This window comes from Myiozetetes cayanensis, unplaced genomic scaffold (assembly GCF_022539395.1).
Source record: "Myiozetetes cayanensis isolate MyiCay16 unplaced genomic scaffold, myiCay2020 scf5-8, whole genome shotgun sequence".
NCBI classification, from domain to species: domain Eukaryota; kingdom Metazoa; phylum Chordata; class Aves; order Passeriformes; family Tyrannidae; genus Myiozetetes; species Myiozetetes cayanensis.
The window spans coordinates 89,306,352-89,328,692 of record NW_026087742.1 but is presented as its reverse complement, the minus strand read 5'-3'; the positions used below and the strand labels follow the sequence as shown (position 1 = coordinate 89,328,692).

At 41.7% G+C, this 22,341-nt stretch overlaps 1 protein-coding gene across 3 annotated transcripts in view; it reads left to right on the top strand.

Moving 5' to 3' along the window:
- ST6GAL2 (ST6 beta-galactoside alpha-2,6-sialyltransferase 2) overlaps positions 1-22,341 on the top strand; it is a 174,694-nt gene that overhangs the window by 112,410 nt on the left and 39,943 nt on the right. The window contains exons 1-2 of one of the 3 annotated variants that reach the window (XM_050332607.1): positions 10,670-10,704; positions 11,466-11,532. The exons of 1 other annotated variant lie outside the window; for it this stretch is intronic. In XM_050332607.1, the coding sequence (XP_050188564.1) occupies positions 11,500-11,532 (33 nt within the window). In that variant the 5' untranslated portion in view covers positions 10,670-10,704; positions 11,466-11,499. Of the gene's footprint in view, positions 1-10,611; positions 10,705-11,465; positions 11,533-22,341 lie in introns of those variants that run through there. One more of the 3 variants, XM_050332608.1, reaches the window with a different exon arrangement.

The following is a 22,341-nucleotide window of genomic DNA, read 5'->3' as shown; positions in this document are numbered from 1 at the left end:
TTCAGAGTTTCCCATGGTTCAGGTGAGATCTTTACTCTTGAAGAGATTTCCCTGTGCCTTTGTCCTGTTGCAGCCAAATATAAGTGTTAAAATGAGGGCTCATCAGGCATCTAAACCAAATCACAACCAGATGTATATATGTCAATACACAACTACTGATATTTCAACTCCATCCTTGGAATCTTGATTCATGTGTTTTATTTGCAAAAAAGAAAAAAAAATACTCCCCATACCTAGAGTAAAAAAAAAAAAAAAGGAAAAAAAAAGATGTCATCATTAGTGTTGACACATTGGGTGTATATTTGGTGTTCAAACACTAGGTTTCACAGCTGACTTCCACTAAAGTGGTGGCAGTGCACAGTACTGGGAGATGGAGTGCCCTTCATTTGTTTAACACTCACACCTCATTAAAATCCTACCCTTCCCCATCCACTGCTAGAGACCAGTCTGCTCCCATTGTACAAAACAATGAGAAAACTGTAAATGAGAAACGGCTACAGATATTCAGGAAACTCCCTGCCAAAGCTTGCTCTATTTATCCACAGTGCACTGTATATGCTGTACAGATGTGGAATATAATTAATGGGGAATATTACCTGCCTCCACTTTTAAAGCTGTTGTTTCAAGATGATGTCACATACAGATAATACTCCCTGGTTAAATTAAACTCCCACAGCAGCAGGGAGGAAAGAAATTTAGGGCTATTTGCTACACAAACCCAGATGCCATTGCTTAATTTTGCAGTAGAAGTGATGTACAGGTAGGCTAGCTTGTGCTCAGACCGTTATCTTATTTGCAGTTCTTTTGTACTCTTATTTTCCTATATTATGGGGCAGTCAGACCAAAACCATGTTGTGGTTAGAGCCATGTACAATTTGTTCTTTCCTCTCTGTGAATGCTTTGTTTATAAGGCTGTTTGTCAGAGAGACAGAGAACAAGAAGGAGAAGCCCATTTTGTTATTGCTAAAACTAAATTCAGATCTGATAGTGACACACAAAAGTGGTGCCACAGTCCTTCCAGTTAGATGTTTCATCATACCTCTGCATTTGATCCTACCTCTATAGAAAATAATAGCGAATACCCATTGATCAAAAGGTTAGAGAACAGGGCTTAACTTCAAAACACCTGCTCAACCACTCTCTAGTGAGTGCTGATATTTCTGACTCTCAAACCCTTCTTTAGGATGGTATGCTATAAGAGACTTTGCTTTTTAAAGGGTTTGCTGATTTGTTTCATACTTAATAAACTTGCTGTGCAATCATGATGTTCCTTCTGCTATGGGAGATAGCCCATGGATGATATACACCCCCATGAATTCCCATCAGGAAGTGTAGATGTTCCATTATAATGCAGGAATATATATTTACAACTACTTCCATACTGTTTGACATTTACTAGGCTTTTCTCTTTGTAATCCAACAGGATTTATGTGCTTCTACACTACTGGAATCTCAGCATGCTCCCGCATCATCTCTGATGCCAGGTACTTGGGCACATTTCCTAGGTCTCACAAATGCACCTTGGTCTCACACAGGTGCATGCCTTCACTGACACCAGGATTTCGCAGAACAAAAAGTTACCTTCTCCCAAACTCTACCTGCCCTAGTTTTACTTAGGTTTTATGATTTGCTTCTTCTGGAAGCAGGTGATAGTTAGAGCAAGAGGTCATTTCCAGAGTTAAGGAAAACAGTAACTCTTTACGCTAGCAAATACAATGAAGATATAGATATAGATATAAACAGAATAAGACTATAAACTCAAACTCTCACATTTACCATGCTCTTTCTGTGCCATGCTGAAGTGTTCTTTTTCTTTAGATCAAAACCTTCCCTCCCCTCCCTCTCCCTTCCCTCCCTCCCTCCTCACCAGACTTTCAGTTCTCACTTTGGGTTTTTTTTTTTTAATTTCTCCAAATGGTTGGTGAATGATTGCAACCTTAGTGAGTCTTCCCACTAACTTGACCCATTCAGACCTTGGTAACAGATTTAAGTAATTGTCCAGTTATTTAAGGTACAGCAGCCAGTTATTAGTCCGAGAGGATTTCCATGTAATGGAGAAACACAGATGTTCAGCAGTTTCCCCTTATTAGGTGTGTCACTGCTCTCTTAGTTTTCCTCTGATGGGCAGATGGGCCAAATGTTCCAAGAGCTGCAATGTGATATAGATATGTATTCATAGTCCCTGATGAGAAACAGAAAAACTTTATATGGAGGCCCCAAATTGATACCATTGTTTGTTGCAAATTTCCCAGATGTTATGATTCAGATGTTTTCATGATGCAGGGGAAAACAGCACTTTCCCTGCAGTCAGAGGAACTCAAGGTTTTCCAATTATGGTCACACACTCAGACTTATTAGCACAAAATTTAATTTGAGTTAATCAGACTGAGGTGGGTAGAGCGCGAAATTAACTTGACTTTCATTTTGCATTATACAGCAAACCAACTTGGTGAAATCACTGCAGAAATCTGAGCTGTAAATGATGGATGAGCTGAAAAAAAACCCAGAGAATAAACAGGGTTGTGTAATCATCCCTGCACTAAAAGGGACACAATATTCAATTCACTTGTTTGGAGAAATGCTTTACTTCTCAGGCAAATCAAAGGGTGCATGCCCTCAGCTGCACCCATACTTTGCCTCTGAAGCTGAGAACAGAGTTTGGACCCAAGTAATTGTCTTTAGCATTTTCTCTGTTTTTAGAGCTATATATGCTCTGTCAGTCTATCTTGATAACAATTTTTCAAACTGTTATTTTTGCCAGAAAATTACAATTTAATGAATATAGAAACACATCCATTTCAATGGCATTTCCTTTTGCAGTTCAAGACTCTTTGTTCAAAATCCAGAGAGAAAGAGAAGCATTTACTAGAGACAGGCCAGAAGCCATAGGGTGCCCAACTGGGATATGGGTTTCAAATATCTGCTCCTCGTGAGGAAGAGTAGCCATTTCCTTAAAAACATCAGGAAAAATAGAACAATGCTTCTCAAACATTGACCTCAACTTCTCAGTAAGATTTTAACAACTTGATCCACCTCTTGCCATAAAAAGAGATATTTCTGTCTTGGAGCAAACTGCAAATTTGAGAAGGGTACTGCCACAGGAAGAAAGCTGCAGAAAATCTTGGAGCATAAAAGGGGTAGGTTTGGATGGGGAGATGGAAAGATAGAGAAAGGCATCCATTTTCTTCAACAAGAGCATAGAAAACAGAAACAGTAAAGTTCACTTCTGTGCATGAAGACCTGAGTAAGACTTAGGCAACTTCAGTTGGAGCAAGAGAATCAGGAAAAAGGGACATGTGCAGCAGTGGTGACAGGTGTTCAAATGCCACCTACCTCCTGACAACAGGACAATCCTTCTCCTCTATACCTGCTGGTATATATAGGAGTAGAATGTGCCCTCACAAAATTGTCTTTATTTTGGGGTTTTTTCAGGGAAAGAGTAAATTTTATCACCAAATGGGAAACAGTGCTTCCTGTTTACTATCTTTAAACTGTGAAATGTGCTGGAAAATAAAGACTTTAATTAAAGTTGTCTTCTCAATGACTATTCCTTGCAGAAAAGTGACACCATTTCAAAACACAGGTTTTCTCATATGTCTCTATTTACTTTCTCATTTTTTATGTAACAACTTCTATTCAACCAAATTCAGCAACATATTCAACATCTTTGCAAAAGTAACTGCAACACATTCAAGAGTCTTGTAAAGTAGAATAAAATTCTATGGTATATTTGGTGTCTCCAAAAAGGTGTGGAACACAAAATCAACCAGCCTAAGAATTGTTTTCCCATACTGACATCAGAACTCCTGCCTTTATTATTTAAACAAACCAGGTAATGTTTGCACTGTAAAGTTCTGAACTGAAAATACCAAAACAAGACAGGAACAGGTTTTGCCAACTCTTCCTATTAGCAGTGGAGGGGAAAAATTGCTGACTCACTTTGTGACATTATTTGGCTAAACCTTCCCATACACTGATTGCAATTTTAACTATCTTAAAAAAAAAAAAAAAAGTATTTGCATATTTGAAGTATGATACATTGCCTGTATGTATGCAAACTGCCATTAAACCAGAGTACTGTTCATATTTCTTTACTTGTCATAAAGCATTTGGAAAGTATGCATGATGAGAGCAGCTTTGCTACACTGATCTATCTGCACTCCCCTGCAGAGGAGATGGAGCCGTGGCGTTTTTTCAGTCCATGTACAGCAGCAGAAACCAAGGCAGTATTTTCCAGGACAAATACAAAGTTACATGAAACACTGTTCTAGCAATAACCAGCTCTGGAGCAATGAATAACCAGCAACCAAGTTACTCCTGGGAAAGTTCCCTTGCATTTTAAATCACGAAGAAAATGATGACCCATTTTCAAAGCATGAAGTCATTCCTGTCAGAAAACTAGCTTTCTTCAGCAGTTCCTAACCAGGTGAAACCAGTGTATGTGACTTTCTGCAAAGCTGCAACCCTGCTTCAGACTATGAAACCTACCATCAGGAACGTTGCATGTTGCCCTTGAACAGCAAATGTTGTTGGCCAGACAACACTATGAGGGACACCTGCAGTAGGAGAAAGCACCAAGGATGAATTTTGGAGAGCTCTCCCATCAAATGGCATCAGGGCACTCTTTTTTGATTTTTTGGTTATAGACCCTTAATCTACAGAGATGAAGGCTGGTCGTGGCGATCAGCCTTCCAAATGGAAGGATCTTCTAGATTCCTTCAGGTACAGGGGCCGTAAATCAGATTTCCACAGTAGTCGCTGGAAGGTCAGAGAAGGGAAAGAGGTGGCAAAACAGGAGATGCCTCTTCTCATCCATGAAGGTACACACTTCACTGTGGTACCACATGCTGCCCAGACTGAAGAGATTAATCCTGGCCTTGCACACTGCCCTGGCCTCCCTCTCTGCGCAGGCTGGGCTGCTTCTGAGCCAGCATGTGCTGCACTGGGCAGGCTGGGGCAGAACAGGCTCTCTGCCTGCAAAGGTTTCAGGGAGTGAATATGTATTTGTCTCCCTGCTGATAACACTGTCCTGGCAAATATGCATTTCTTCTTTGGAAGGAAGTATCCCCCCATACATTGAGAAAACTGTCATTCCAAAGCCAATTTTTTTCTCCATTCTCCCATCTTGATGATTTAGCAGATGAGGTAAATTTTTTTTCTTCAAAAACCTGCCACATAAACCTCTGTTTATTTCAGTTAACCTTTTCAACCAAAGAGCCAGTTCACTGCAGCTCATCAGTAATGCTACCATATATCACAACAGTGCAGAGTGCAGGCAGAAATTAATTCAAAGCAATTTTGTGTATAAAATTTGCTTCAAAACTCATCTATCTCTAGAAGTTTATTAACATACCAGAATATTCAGGTTTTGAATTCCAGTGAAGTCTGGCACTGACTGATTTTTAATAAAAATTCCCCAAAAGCTGTGAATTACTTTAGCATCTTCAACTTTGATTAGAATTTAACAAGGAGTCAAGGCACCTAGCACCCAATGAGCGATGCTAGTAGTAATATATAACAGAGGACAAAATGGAAAGAAACTTCCAGTGCTTCAGCAGAAGAGTGGATGAGAATATTTTTCAAGTTCACCAAAGCAGCCAGCCTTTAGGAATGTTTTACTGCCCATGTCCTTAGGGTGCTAGTCTTCTGCTTGTGTAGGCTTTGTGATCTTGTTAACATGAAGAACTCAGATTTATGATGTTTGTGACTTTACTGTGTGACTCTGCCTATAATGCTTGTGCAGTGCCATGAAAACACTGGCTGGAGGACAACTGCTGAGGTCAGTGGGATGGAGAACCAGAAGGAACAGAAAGGAGCTCCCAGCCCTGCTCATGTTGAAGTCCTGACCCTATTACTCGTGTGTTTTACAAATGCAGCTGAAGACCACCCTTTTTCACAGCTTGAGTATAACTTCTGCAGTAATATGACAACTGGCAGAAAAATCCAAGCAGAAGTAGGCCCTGTACCTTTGTCTTCTCCTTGCAGCACTTTACTGTTTCTCATGAATCTGAATTCTTGACAAAGATCATGAGGAGACTTGCATGTGCAAGGGAGTAAATGGACAAGTGATCTGGGTGTGGTTCAAAGTTCACACTGTAGACATGAAGTCCATGCTTCCTTCCTAAGGCAAATATTAGGGAGAGGAAAGCAAAGAATAGGCTGTGACTCGGCTTATCAGGTTCCACACTTAAGACAGCAATGAAGGATAAGAATCATTTATTAATACAGATCAGGTCAGCAGTAAGTTAGCACTTTCCCACAAGACCAGAGAAAACTAGAAAGACATTGTGTCCATTATATCTTTGAGTCCCAGGGCTGCTTCAGAGACAGTACAGCTCACACTCAGTGCACACTATGGATTCATAATTCATTGTGTTTCCTACTGCACCTTGCCAAGACACAACAAAACACTAGACAGCAACTGGGCTGGCTCTTCAGACACATGTGGAAGAGGATACACATAGAATTCTGTCTGAGATTATCTATGACATGTTGGCCAACATTCTTCTCTTATTTTTTCCCCTGTCAGTCCTGTGCAAGCAAAAAGAGTCCTTGGAAAATCTTTGTACACAAACACACACCAACCAGTACCCGTCAGCCAGGATGCAACAAGCCCTCTGAGCCCAGCCAAATCTACATAGGCATCTGAAACTAAACCACCTCACCGCTGAGTCCAGGAGAATTTTGTCAAGATGTTTCTGAAGGGAAAAGACACATCTGGCTTTGGAGAAGAGGCAATTCTGCCAATCATCTGCCATGAGAAGGTATGAGAAAAAGAAACCAGGCCACTCTCTTTCCTAAGGGAGAGTTGTTAATTGAGCTCTGTAGGCTCCGATCCTAAATCCACATCAGCAGCTGAACAACACTGAAATGCATCTGGATGGTCTCTGGATGCAGCAGGACAGGAATGCCCAGCCAAAAGAGCCTTACCTAGAGGCAGCACTGCTGAAGAGCCAGAAGATTCAATGCCTCACGAGGTGCTGAAGGCACCAGGCTGAAGCATTCTACTTCCTTTCCTGCCCCAAGCAGGGAAAGCACACTTCCCCAAGCTGTTGGAGGGTTTGCAAAAAGACAGTGGTAATCCACCTAACATGTCCCCTTCAGGAGTAATGGAAGAAAGATATCTCAGGGAACCATAAGTAGTGGCAGAAGCACAATTTGTGGGTAACCTATGCTTACTCATTCATATAAGCTTAATAGCACTTCTTTTGTTCAAAACCAAAATAGTTCTGAAATAAAATTGCAATTACTTGGATGATATTCATCTTTGGTAAAGCCAATGGAAAAAAATCTCCTTTCCATCAGTGGAGCCATATTAGCCAAGAATATATTTTGAAAAGGTTAAATAAGCTTGTGCTTGGGCTTTAAGGACCTTTGTGTGCTGTACCTGCCAGTTTAAATGATGACTACAAAGATCTGTTATAAAACTTTTTCCAGGAGAGGCGAGAGCTTTCCCTGTGTCACCATTTTTAATATACTATGACTCTTGCTCATAGTAAATTAGGTTATTTATCCCCTTTATTTATATGCACTGCTCTAACACAGTAGCAAACCAAAGTGATAGATGCATCTGTATCAGTCGTCAAACTCAATAACAAAGCAACTGCTACTGTGTGTAACTTTACCCTATTGCTATCAATTTATATAAAAGACAAATTCTTCAAGCTGTGAATGTGTGAAAGTAAATACTTTACCATTCTGGACTCGCCAGCAATTACTTTGTCCTCTGATCTCAAATCCTTCCCCAGGCTGCTCTCACATCATGGGGGCCTAATATTGATCTCACAGACCTTATCCCAATTCACTTTCTGGCTTCCAGAGAAGCTGTTCTTTATTACTCCGCTGAAACTGAAGGCAGAATCAGGCCAGTGGTTGGAAATAAACAGGATGCAGAGTTCTTCCATTATGGAGTTCAGAGTCTAAGCCAAAAGCAGAATGTAAAAGGCTGAAGCAAACTTTATTGGATTGCAGACTAACTCCTCCTGCCTTCTGCAGATAAATTTTACATTTAGATGTGTTGGGGAGACTCCCACTGCAGTCAATAAAAATTGTGCTCAACCAATGTTATTTGTCACCAATCCAACTGCCCATTCTGTGTTTTGCTGAAAAAAGGGGAAGTCTTCAGGCAACAAGCTTTCCTGATATTGTGCTTAAACTATCTCAGATTCCCACGTATAATATACTAGTGTTACCAGCTTCCCTGTAATATTCACTTAATTTATGCTATTCATTAACATTCTATTCCAAACTGAAGTTCTATTTCACTGGTATATTAAAATAAGCCTACTAAAGAACAGCCCATTTTAAAATAGTAACAGATGGGTATGTCTGTAGAGTTGTACAGATTTAGATTCTTACTTTAAATTTAAATAAATAATTTTAAAAAATTGAATTAGCAGTATCCACCTTTCACTTTGCTTCTTAAAACACGTGAATATCATTCTATAGACAGCAAGTCTGGGAAAAAAAAAAAAAAACCTGGAAAAATATCCATCCCTTAGTTGCTAATTATGTTTATAAATCTAAATTTTTGAATGAATGCTATACAGGACTACCCCTCAAGCAGCAGCATTCCCATAGAACCAATTTGTGGATACATCTACATCACAGTGCCTCTCAACAGAATTTTTGTTGTCTTTATATATGTAAGACAACCCATTTGCATCAGATCGTATCTCACTGATAAATGAGGATTTTTATATTTTTGAAATTAGCTCTAGATTTGAAATTTATTTTCGCAATGTCCTAGACTGAGGGGAAAATATGCTATTTTTATTCATAAATTGCTTTGCAATTCATGAAATTCCTCAATTAAAGGGAAGTAGTTGAACTCTTTACAATCATTATTTGCTTTTGGCATGAAGTGTTATCACAACAATCGTCGTTTTTAAACTGTTAACCTATTCTTGATTGTGTTTTGTCTTTCACATCCTTGTGATGTTACCTCTTAATTTAGCAAATTGCACCTTTTTTCCTAATGGCTTTTATTTCGACACTTGTTTCACAGCTTTGAAGGCGTGCCTTTTGCAGGCATGCTGTTCCGATCATCTTACACTTTACAAATATGGGCACAAAGAAGCTACAGTCTCAGATGCATTTACACAGATGCTTATCTAGAGCATAGATTCAGTACAAAAAAAATAAAAAAGGTCATCTGTCATTACCCCATACTTTGTAAGCAAAGACTGACTTAGGCCATTTGCAAAGTAAACTACTATTAAATTAGAACAAAAAGTAAAATATGCTTTAAGATACTTTTAGCCGTTCAGCAAGCTTAGAAAGGACAGCAACGACTGCACCGCAAACATTTCTCTGTTCCTGTGCCGCTAGACACTGGAAGCTCCACCGGAGAGAGTAGTGCCGTGTGGGTCCGGCGGCAGGAGGGAGCATTTACCGCAGCTCCGGTAACATCTCTCTGATCTCTCCTTTCCTTTGTGATCGCTGATCCAACAGCCCTACATCACACTGTTTTTCTGCCCGCTTGATGAGCGAGTTAATGTGTTTCTTCTCAGGAGACCTTTAAGCTTAAAATATTTCTTTAATTAACGAAGCCTAATCTTAAAAAAGCCAAAGCCGGCTGCGGCGCTTCCACACTGCGTAGCTGCGGGAGTCCCACCGGCCCGGCTCATGGGGAAGGGCTGAATAAAGGACTATGCCTTCGACTTTTCGGACTGGCCACAGAGAACCCCCGCTGCCCCCGCCGGGGTCCCGATGCCGAAGCCCCGCGACGCTCCCCGCGCTCGGCGGGCCAGGGACACAGGGACAAGGCGAGAAGGCTGCCGGTCCGACCCCAGCCCATACACCTCCCACCCTCCCCCGCCGCTTTGAACTTCTCCAGCACAGAGCCCTGAAGGTGCAGAGTGGCCCCGCGGCCCCCCGGCCCCGCCACACCACAGCGGGGGAAGGCGCAACGCCAGCAACCCATCCCCGCGCATCCCCCCGTCCCCGGCCGGCGCGGCGGAAGATGCCCCGCCGCGCCGGCCCCACACACTCCCCCCAGGGGAAAAGATGCAGCGCTGCCGCCAAACCCCTGCCTGTGCGGAGGAAGGTGCGGCACTTCCCCCGCCGCCGGAGTGACCCCCCCGCCGCAGCCGCCCGCCCCCGCCGGGGCCGCCCCGCCCGCCGCTGCCCTTCGCGAACAATGAGCCGGGAGAGCGCGGCACGGCCGCGGGGCAGCCCGACATGCCCGCCCCGCCGCGGCCCCGGCCCGCTCCGCCCGTCAGCCCGCGCAAGCTCCGCCTCGCCGCCGTAGCGCTCGGCCCCGCCCGCGAGGTACCGGGGCGGGGGCAGCCCCCATCCCAGGAGGGGCCGGGCGGCGGCGCGGGGGGTGCTCGGCCGCGTGTGGGGGCGGCCCCGGCGGGCGGTGGCTCCCGGGGGAGGGCAGCGCCCGGGGGGCGGGGGCGGCGCCGAGCTGAGCTGAGCTGAGCCGAGCTGAGCTGAACCGAGCTGTGCCGCGCTGCGCTGCTGCGAGCCGCCCGTGACACCTCCCGGCACCGGTGCCGGTGCCGCTTGCGATCGGGCGAGAGCCGCGGTGCCGCCCGCCCCCGGCGGTGCCCGCGCCCTGCGCTTTGTGCGTGCGGCGGCCACCACCACCATGCGGGGGGAGCGGCACCGCGTGGGACGCGGCGAGGCGGAGCGCCCGCGCCGCCCCGGCTGCTGCACCTCGGGGGAGCAGGGCCCCCAGAGAGCCCTGAGCGCCCGGCGGTACGTAGTGGCACCCCCGGGCCGAGAGCACTTCTCTCTCTCTTTTTTTTTTTTTTTTTTTTTTTTTTTTTTTTTTTTTTTTTTTTTTTGGCGGGGGGCGGTGGTGGTGCTGGTGAAAAGGAGGATTTCTACTGTGCAGCGTTTGCGGGGAGGAAAATCCTGTAGGTGAAGCCACATGGGTTCTCAGTGGCACAGCTTAGTGGCTTCTTGCCTTTACAGATTTCAGGCGGGGAGCGTGCGGAGTGTGTTTTAGGAGGGTTCGCCTTCACAAGAGGGCTTGAATAGATACGTTTAGAGAAGCAGTGCTTTCCAGGAATTTAAATGAGAGCCTTTTCTGTGGTTGCTTTTCAAGGCTGTTCTGTTCTATATTTGCTCTTGCAGATTGCTCTTATCAATAGTTAGGCAGCTGTGTCAGCATATAAAAATCAAGTATTCTCAGAAGAAAAGAGTATCGGCGAATTTACCTCTAATAAGCGGTGTAGATCACTTCTGTGGTCTCTGTCTATATTTTATCCGTAATGTTACCATCTCTAGTACTCAACTGTACCACTTGTAGTTCATTTTGTCATGGCAATGTGTTTCATTTGGTACTAGAAAAAATTTGGGTTACTCATTCAAGTAATTTAGGTGATCTTTTGGAGTAAGGTTTAGTCATCTCATTTCTTCACGTGTAGGGAACTGTTAGGAGATAGGCAGAAGGCAGCGACAAAGCTCAAGGTTATGGTTTTCGCACATTTTTCAATCTGATTTTCCTTTTTCAGTCTTGCAAACTTTCTGAACTGTAACCCTTTTGCAATGAAACTTTTCAGGCGTGGTGTTTGCATCCAGGTAATTTTAATGTTTATATATGTATGTATGCATCTTTTTTATTTGTTTGTTTGGTAAACTCGTGAAAGTAATTCAGCTTGTTTTGATAACGTGGGGCTGTTGGATATAGGGAAAGAATTACTACATTTTTTCCATTTAAGGATGAAGTTCTTGCAGTGAGTTGTTTTTTGTGTGTTTTTTGTTGTGTGTGTGTTTTTTTTTATGAGGGGGTTTATTATTTTTATAAATTCGAACTATAGTTTCGAGGTATTTTTCTCACATACGCATTTCTGATTAAAATACTGCTTGAAATCCTGCCATAGCTGCCTACTGGTTTTGTGTGTGGCTTGCTAAGATCAAACGCTGCACTACTGGGAAAAGATGTGCTATATTGGCTGAATGAGAAGCTGTGATAAAGGGTCTGGAGGTGAGGTCCTGTCTGTGTATTCAAACCCAAGGACGTTCAGCACTGATTTCTGCAGCTGACAACAAAGAGGTGTCTTTGCAGACACCCCTGCTGCAGGAGGCAGGGCTCCTCTTGCAATTTGCTGTGTAAGTGCTCGTTTTGAAATCTTGCAAGTGAAGACTTTGAACTATTTGTAGACAGAAGTCTTCTCTGATGGCGTTTAGGACCTCTACAACTCCTGGTGTGGTAGTCAGAGAACTCTTTTCTGTTCTGCACTTCATCTGGGCAGAGGACAGGATTTCCCAGCATTGTCCACACTGCACGTTCAGAGTTGGAGGATGTATACAAAATGTTATAGGTTTGTTGCAAGGTTACAGACCTTTACATCTATGTTTTGTGATGTATTTTCTACAGAGGAAATGAAAAGAAAGGCCAAACAATAGTGAAAGTGTTACAAAACTTTATAAAAGTAGCCTAAAAGGATGTTAGAGTTGCATATGTACACGTCCTAGTGAAACGACATCATGGATAAAGTTATATATTCACCTTATCTTTTGTCCTTTGAAATCTGCAGAATGATTGTTTTATGCACTCTTAGGTTAATCATAGAGTTGTGCATAAATAAAATCTAGAGAGACTGTTTCCTGATTTAAAATTAAAACGAAATAGAAAATAATTGTAACAGTTCAGAATGATTTTTTTCTATTGCAGATTAGTGAAATGAGATAGAACAGCATCCTGTTGGTAGCATCCTAACAATTGCATTGTGAATTGATGCTGCATGTGCTAGTTACTGCATATGCTATTGGAGCATGCTGGATTTTACATAAGTTGTTGGAATGCTACTGGTCCTTCAGAAATAGTAAGCAGATCTCTCTGCAGTAATTTTCAGATTGCATTTTGGAAACTTCTCTGTATTTGCTAGGGAATTGGCTAGTGGTCTACAGAGAAGTACTTGGGCATATGGTACAGGCTCATTTTCCATGTATTTAGCTACTAATGGCATTAAAAGAAGCCAACATATATTAAATACCTCTCTAATATTAATTATCTTGTTAAGAAATTGCTGCAAATACTGTTAAAATCACAGATGCCCTCAAAGGCTGTGTGATCAGTGTGAAGGCAAATCCAGGGAACAGGGTCAGTGGGAAATCTGTTGTTCTGTGAAGGTCTGTTGAGATGCTGTTGTTGCTAAAAAAAATAAATTGGTTGCCCCTGTGGCATTGGAACTTTGGGACTTGCTTCAAGGAATGGAAAATCTGACTTTGCTACTAGTTTTGCAGTGTAGAAATCATTTTTGTCGAGTAAGACTGTTGGCTTCCTCAGCATAAAGGTTTACAACCCTTAAATAGCTCTTCCTGACATTAAGCAGTATCCCTTTCATGTGTTTGAAGTGTGTTAGAAAGGCTGGCTGGCAACACTGGTACTGATGAATGAAAAAGAAAGAAATTTACAACATCAGATACTTTCTTTAAATTATTTCCCTTGTTGTTAGTTATTACCAAGCATTAGACTGCCACACTTGAATATAATTAATGTAGTAAATGGCTTATTAGGCACCATCTGAACTTTTGCCTTGTTTAATTATAGAAGCTTAGTGCAGTGGCCTGTGTACAATATTCACCCCAAATAATTGCTTTCAGACTTTTATCTGACCATGGTTATTTTTGGAGCAACTGCATGCGTGGCTTTTCCCTGAACTTTGCACTTCTTAGGCTCTCCTTTGCAGTGCTGCCACTACATTTCCAATTTACATAACTGAAAGCAGTTGAGTTTTGATTTTGCTGGTAGTAATTCAGAGCAATTGTTCTGCATACCATTCATATGTTAATTTGTTTTGAGATTCCTTAAAATTCTGTAATTCATATTCATATTTAGGTATGAACCAATCCATGACACAAACAGAAAAGTTTTAATACTTTTTTCCTAAAGGTTTTTAATTGGTTACTGAAGTTAAGAATATTTCTTCCAGTGACACTGTATGCCTTGATAATGATGCTAAGAGTATAAAAGGAGTGGCACAAGATGAAATTTGCACCACAAACAATTTACAATAAAGGGTTCAGATACAGCAAACCCTTCTTCATGTGCTTGATCACATAATTTCATATTAAATGCTGTCTTCCTCCAGTAGAACTCACAGTGACATATTTAGAGTGCAAGATCATATGAAAAGCTGACTACAACTACCATATTATACCTGAAAATAATATAAACCCCTTGATATTTGTTATTGGGTTTATTTTAGATCCAGTCTTTTCTAAGGAGCAACCATAGAAAACTGATTTGCTTGATCAGTAACACCTCTGAAAAAAGCAATCTTGTAGAGATATTCAGACTTATTTTTATCTGGTCTGAAAATTTTACATAGACTAGGAACAGTGCTTCAGTAGTTGGCCTTGAGCGGAAAGTTTGCCAAAATCATTCTGTTTGCTGTATGCTTTTTTTCAGAGATTGTCTCTTTCCAGAAGGATAAACGCTTTAAGGGTTAAATGTCAGGGAGTTGTTGTCAGTATTCTTGATGAGGGTCCTTGACCTTGGGAACTTGCTCCTGACAGATGCTGTGACAGACCTTGTTGTTCTACAGACGTTCAAAGCCCTCTTTGACACCAGTCACTTTGGAAAGGCCAGTTCTTCCATACTGCTGGAGATGGCTAGAGGCTGGGAAGTGCGACAGAGCTGGGCTCTGGGGTGTGGTGGCCTGGATTGCTGTTGTGTTTCTTTGGAGATGTGGCCGTGCAGCTGGTTGTGTGCGTGTTACTGTGCTTGCTGGAAGGTTGCATTTAAGAAATCTAAATGTAAGTCAAAAGTAAAAGTTCTGTGATTGTCATCAGAGTAGGATTCACTACAGGTTTTGTACTCTCCACTGTTTATTGTATTAAATTGCATGAATGCTATCCGAGAGTAAGGCGTTCTATAGCTAGGGTTGTGAAATGACTAAGTGCTCTGAGGACTGAACACAAAATCTTTGTAACAACCAAATGGCTGTTCACTGTGGAAAGTTTCTTCTTCCCATGTGATACGTATGTGTCTGGCTGGAAGATACATGGCCAACCAGATGGAGAGAGCTTAGTGAGATGGGTTTTATTGTGTGGCTTTCTGAATTCATTATGTCATTGGTGGAGCCCAAAGTCTGGGAGAGTATAAAAGTTGTTGAGGTCTCTTTATAGGATCCTCAGTTTAAAGTAGCTCTGCTCAGTTCTGTATTGATTTTGGTAGCGGAGTTGCCTTTCAATCCATCACTGGAAGGACTAGTTTTAGTCTAGTCACCGTTAAATCAGTTTCACAGCAAAGGCTGTGATCTTGTCTCTATGAAATACCAAGTCACTTTGGCCCATGATGTTCTGTTTGAGGGACAGGGACCTGAGTAAAACCTTCTGTGTATAAAAACGTAGTGATGTGCTCTACAATCATGGTCCAAAATGCCCTCAAACATTGCATAATTGAGTAGTGAAAAATTTGATGTTCTTCTATGAGGCTGATGCCTAGATGAGAAAATGCTAGTTAAAGTGCTGTTTCAACACAATCTGAAAAATTTTGAAGGTATTTTATAATTCACTATGCAAAACAGGAAGTGTTTTGCTCTGGACTGACAATGGGGTATCAGGCCATTCACCCTTACACTGCGGCAGAGAAGGGAGGTCAGTAACAAATGAAAGTTGTTACCATCTGATGGCTGTTTAGTCACCTGTGAAATGTGTTTTCTAATAGACAGGTTTCCACATCATAGGAGCAGCAACCGCAATTAAATGAGCGGAGCCAGCCCCCTTGTCAGAAGACTCGTACATCATGCCTCATCTTAGCCTCAAACCGATCCCGCTAGTTAAGTGCTTCCAAACACAGCGCAGGGACCCGTGATTGCTAATGGTGCTCTGTCTGCTGGGGGAGAAAGAGCACGTTGTATTGTAGAAGCTATTGGCCTGTCTCTCCTAGAAAGGCTTAATCTGTAAAAGCAGAAAAAAGTAGAGCCTGTAGCAGCATCCGTGAACATGTGAGTAAGTTGCTTGCAAAATGTTCAAAGAATTGACTGGTTTTAGGATTTCATCCTGTGGAAGCGTTATAGAGGGCACCCTGTATCACCCAGTGAAGCTAACTAATCATGTCCAGACGTGGTAGTAGTTAACTGACAAATTGGCTGAAAAGTCAGTGATTAATTTTAACAAATGAGTTTTCTTTGAATGCAAACTCGTGCATGCCAATTATAACAGTATGGCTATGATAAAATTAGGCACTTTTATTCTTTAAGCTTCAAATCTACTGGTGTATGATTATTTTTTCCATTGTCTTAAAACATCTACATTTTGTGGGGAGTGTCATTAAGGGAGGGGAACGAACACACATCGAAAAGAAGTGCTCTTTCTCCCCCAAATACCCTAAATTCCAATGCAATGTTCAAAGTGTTTGCAAAATTCTTTTCTAGTGGTTAAGGAGTATTTAATGTATTGTATCATACAGTCTCAAGGCCTCTGTTGTCTTCAGTGATGCACAGGCATAATATCTAGTCCCATAAAATCAGTGAAAGGTCTTGCATTGCCTTAAAGTGGGCTTAGGGTCTAGACACCGGTGAGTCCTAGTCTGTGTTCCAGCTGCAGGCTCCTTTTAACAGGAGACTGTGAACTTGCGTGTAGGAAACAAAGCTCCTAGCAAACATACCTGAGTTGAGTCATATTTTGATGTGTTGAAGAGGCTGCTTTTAAAACCAAATCTACTTGGGCTAAATATGTGAGATATCAGGGAGAAAGCATTAAGAATAGGAGGAGTGTAGGAATTTTTTGAATAAGGCAGTGTACACTATGTGAGGGTTTTTTCCCCTAAAGATGTGGTGCTAGCATAGAAATTGCATTATAGATGCATAGACAAAAAGCCTTTTTTCTTTAGAACACAGATGTGGTCTATCAGAAAATGAAACAGTGACATGTTTTTAGACATATAACTTGGATGCAGTCTTGCAGATGGATGGAGGTTTGTGATCAAAGCACCTTGACTCTGCACACAGACCTTTATTAGCACAGCTGAAGGGCACAGAATATCAAGGGTGGCTTTGCACTGATGAGTTCGTGTGACTGTAGTGGTATGGCATTGACATTTTCTTTATAGTAAGCCACCTTATTTTCAGAAGCTTATCATTCACCCATAAACCACATGTTCTGATTTAAAGCATAGTTAAAATGTCTACTTAGTGGAAGGAGAAGTTTTACTAAGTATAAAAATAATTGCTTTGATGAAAAGGAGAAGAACGTGGCATTTACAAGAGAACTCACTTTTTATTTCTTTTGTTTTATTTAACATGCATAACTCTCAGTACCCCTAGATTTAAAAGACATTTAGAAAAAGACCTTTAGAAAAATAGAAGTCCCTTTAAAGATTGTTTCTTTCATTGTCTTGACAAATCTTGAAAAGTAGTTTCTGTGCCTGCACATTTCAGAAACAGTTCTTAAGGGTTTTATTATGTGCTGAAACATATGTTTATAAAAAAGACTATAACCTGGTGGAAAAAGTGTCTTATAATAATAAACCTGTCGATGGGCCATATGCTGCCATCAGTATATTTGAAAAAAAATAAATTCTTCTACAAGTGTTAAGTAACTTTACAGTCTGAGTGTTAAGTTAAGGTCAGACTGTGACTCGCCCTCTGTGGATTGAGAGGGGGAGGAAAGTGCCTGCAGATCCTCCTTATGCTCTTTTCATTAACTCACAGGGTGGCAGGCGGGCTGGAGGCGGATAGCACCCTTCCCAAAGGGCAGTGGATAGCACCCTTCCCAAAGGGCAGTGCAGGCAGGAGCTCTGCGGGAGACTGCAAGAAGTCATCCTCCTGTAGCTTTTCCTTGATGCTCTGCAGGTTTGTGCCAACCCAGCACAGGGCTGTGTATTTTCTAAAAACTTGGTTGAGCTTTGTGTGGTCTCTCCTGAGAAGAGCAAACCTCTGAGGTAGATTATCTGCATTTTAAAGGTAACAGAACAGATAGTTGAAGTCGGTACAAATAAAAGAGCTCTGATAAATCTCTAATTGGATAAGAAATGTGGAAAAGAACTTCTGTTCTTACTGTCTACTAGGTAGATCATTTCTATTTTATAGATTTTTTTTTAGTGTTTATAGCACTAGTTTTGGTTTTTAATGTAAGTGATGTGGTTGCTACAAAATCTGTTTCTGAACAGCAAAAGTAAGATGCAGTAGGTCAAAGGATATGTCATTCTTAAAAGGCACTTTCTGTGTGGAATCAATGTTTGGTAAATGTAGACACTTTCAAACCTATTTTACTTTGGATTCACTCTGGATAGCTCCTGTGAATGGGAGTCGTGCATGTGTGCATCTCAAAAAGAATAGGTTTCCTTGTAACTGAGGAACTTTACATGTAGGAACATACTTCACTGAGAAGTGTTTTAATGTCCTAATGTTTTCCACCGCTGGTCAGCTGTGCGCTGCTTTTTTCTTGGCAACTCGATAGGTCATAGTCATTGTCAAAGGAAATATTACAGATTAAGAAGAATTGTTTAGAGTAGTTGACCATACTCAGGGCGGTGTCAAGTGATACACGAGGTTGCCATAGTATCCGTTATTGAAATCAAGATTGTGAACAGAGCAGTCCCCATCAGGAGGGAATTCCTTACCACAGTCTTTCCAGAGTTCATCAAACAAACTAAAAGTTTCTCAGAGGAAATTTGCTTCTTGAGGGCTAAATCTTCCCCCTGGATGTTCCTGTCCAGAAGTCTAATGCCCTGTGTTGTATCTATGTGTACAAGGCTCCTAGTCTAGAAGAGGGCCTTGGAGAGAGTGGAGCAGAGATGTGGAATCACCTGCACGAGAAACACCCAGACTCCAGCATGGATTTTGCAATCACCATGGAAATGTAAAATAGATTGGATCAGTAATCCATGGAGGAGAGGGTACTTGGGACTTATGTGGATGTTCACGGGGAAAATTCTTTGGGTGCATCAGAAGGTAGGGCTAAGTATGGACTGAAGGAATAGGAAGAGAACAACAGTAACCATGAGGAGGAAACCATCTATGCCTTGTGTGTGCTTAGCTTTCCAAGAGAGGCACTTTGGTACTGGCAAGGCTTGGCAAGCATACCAGGACCGTTTCTCTTCATCCTGACAAAATGTCTCTCCATGGACTCTGTAAAGTCCAGCCAAGTTCTTACACCTCGTTGGACCTGAGGGAAGGGTCCTGGTCTTTGGTGCTGCCTCCTGAGCACAGCTGATGAGGTGATTGAGGAGTCTGCAGTGATCCAGGCTGGCTTGCCTACAATATGCAATAGCCAACATGTGGTGTTAACAACTGCACTGCTCAAAATTTGCACAAACCCACGTTTAGTAATAAAATAGCTTGCAACTAGTCAAAGGCACCAGTAGTAGCCAAGCAAATTTGGAATGTCTAAGCCAACCATTTTTAAGTTATGGTGAGCCAAAAAAAATTAGGGAACAGTCCAAGAAATGAAGAACACCTCACTTTTCAGGAACTCTCATATCTCCAAGATGCCTTGGCCGATCTACCTCAAACTTTCCAGAGAAGCTTTCCTTGGCACAAGCCCATGACTCTGAAATTTCATGTGACTGTGTTTTATTTTGTTGAAGTTATGAAGGTTAAAACCAGAGTTTGTTGTAGAAAGCTAATCTCTCCATTAGAAATATTTCTGCATAGTTGATGTTCATTCCATTGTAATTGTTCACTGCTTGTTGAGATTGATTTTAATTTTGCTGTTTATTTCAGGTTATTTTTTTTTAAAGGATGAATTCAGAGCAGTATGGCTTGGAGCCAAATTGTGCATGGCTGGCTATAGGCATATGTGGTAAGGCAGAAACATTAGCCCTGTAACTGCTGGAGAAGGATTTGCAGTTGGAGTCCTACTTCCACCATACTATAACTGGAGAGCTTTTAGGAATGTCTGGTTTGAGAGATCACTATTTAGTACTACTTTTCCCTCTCTGCTTGGTAGAAGAAAATGTCTCTGGCCTAGTTATACTCTTACCTCCAGGCAAAAAATGCTTCTGGTTGATGGCCAGCTTGTCATTCAGGGTTTCCCTAATGGCAGCTCCTTCTGTGGGAAGCCATGAAGGTGGCAGTAGCCTAAGATGGGGATCAGTGTTCTCCATGTGTGCCCTTGAGCTGCTCTTCATTGTATCTAAACAAACTAGCCTGAAATGTCTAGCTTCCAAAATTGCACTATTTCAGATAGGTATTAGAAAACAGAAAATATTTGTAGTCCTGGAAGTGCCTTTAGTTTTTAAAGGTAGAGGCACCTTAGCACGACTTAATTCTGTACAGGAGTGTGACCTGGTTGTGTGCTTGCCCTTTTCTCTGCTCTGAGTGCTATTTTCTGAATGATGGGAAGACCAAAGCATGCCATTGCAGATACTTGCTATTGTTAGATGGAGTCAAATGAGCAAAAGTTTCTAATATGCTGTATTTCAAGACACTGAATTAGTTTGACTGAGTCACTTTACAGACAGAGCAAGCAGGGCAGGAACAGATGTCAAACTGGAATGAGCCCTCACCCTGAGGCAGGAGCTGAGAGTGTTTGAAGTTGATGCTCATCTGTATTTTTCTCTCTGGGGCTCTCCAGGAGAGACTAAGCAGAAGTCAGGAGGCTCCTGAAGAGACAGGGTGCTCTGCATCACTTTTTTAGGGCTCTCTTTCAGGCAGGATCACTCAGCACCTGCTGAACTCTGCAGTGGATGAGGCCAGGAGGTGCTCTGTGTCTGTGCAAGACGCAGTCTCTGTCCTGTTTGCCATCTGTACTGCTGCTGGCTAGCAGCTGTAGGAGAGGGATGTTACTGCTTCTTGCCTAACACACCCCACACCAAACATAAAATTGTCTGCCAAGTTACAGCAGATTATTATGGTTTAATTCCTGAAAAAGGGTGTCTGTGTAAAATACTGATGAGTAGGTTTTCTCTTTGCCCAGGCGTTTTATTATTAGGGCAACTAAAAAGACCAACAGAGTCACCTAAAAATCAATGTGCTGCTATATAGGGAGCCACTGAGAAGAGTGCAGATAATGTGATCACAGCTACTTAAACTAGCGATCAGATATACCACTACAGTCTGTAAAAGCTGCAAGATGGAAAGAAACCCTGCTGAAAACTCCCAGACCATGGAATTAAAATAATTAAGCCTTGCAGTCTCTGGAATATATATTGTTCTTGCAGGGTTGTCATGAGATAAGTAGGGACACTAACACTAACTAGATAGAGCATACTGTATACATGGGACTTTTCTTCTGTCCTATATGATGCTAAGCTTTTTATTTTTGTCAAACTAGCTAGTTGCAGTTGAAAGTGCCCTGAGGGTTCTTCATGTGGTGATAGCACCGAAACCATAACTATCAAAGAGGAAATTAAAAGCAGAATATGTAGATATGAGGAGGCATCTCTTGATTCCTGAGTTAGCTCAGACTTTACTGCATGGCACTGGAGTGTCTGCGCAGAGACTCCCTATGTGATTTCTTCAGTAAGCAGGGTCCTGATGGAGAAGATCACCTCAAAGGATTTTTATCTTGGTATTTCTAAAAACTGTATGTCTGCACTCTTCAGGCTGCAGAGCGTTTGAGTTACTGCTGGTGATACTTCATCCTGTGCTTCCAGGTGAAAGTTTCCAAGGAGTCTCATAAACCCATTGCACAAACTGAGAGAAGGGATAGAAAACTGCAAAGCCTGTAATACTGCAATATTATAGTATTGTCTGTTGCTGCAATAATCCTGCTGTGTTTGGAAGGTCTCAGGCATACCAGCACCATGGTTAATCATGCAAGCAACCAATAGTAATTCATAGCCTTGACTGCTAAGAAATTCAGCATGACTAAGATAGACATCTGATCCAGCTCAAGCAAAGAAACTCAAGAAGGTCTTTCCACAGCAGTTTGTTTTTTGATTGAGACGCTTTAACCCTGTTTCTAAATTTACTCACTTATTTTCTAAAGAATAGTTTTAAAAGTACGACACTAAAATAATTAAAATACTCCCCTTAAATCCCTGATATTGGTTTCTTATTTACTGACTTTTAACATTTTGAGTAAATGAGGTGGGAATGTTGACAGCCAGTCAATAATTCAGCCATGCAATTGCAAGAAAGCTGTTAGATGGACAATACTGGAATTTTGTGACTCCGAACTATATTGTGAGTGCTGAATCTACCCAGTAAGTATATGTGATAGAGTATTAAGTCTTCCTTCCTTACCACTGAGTTAAAGTCAGCTTCTTTATATGTCATACCTCCCCCCAGTTGCTGGAATTGGTTATAAAGCAGAAGTATGGTCAGTAACAGCAGAGCAACGAGAGAGTTGCCCATTACTCTGCTGCCCAAGTTTCTCGGAAAGTAATATTCAATACCACATCAGTTCCACTGTGGTTTAGGGATATAAACTGAAATTGAATTTTTCATTCATATTTGATAAACAAAAAAGTTATGGTTTTGTTCTTTGAAA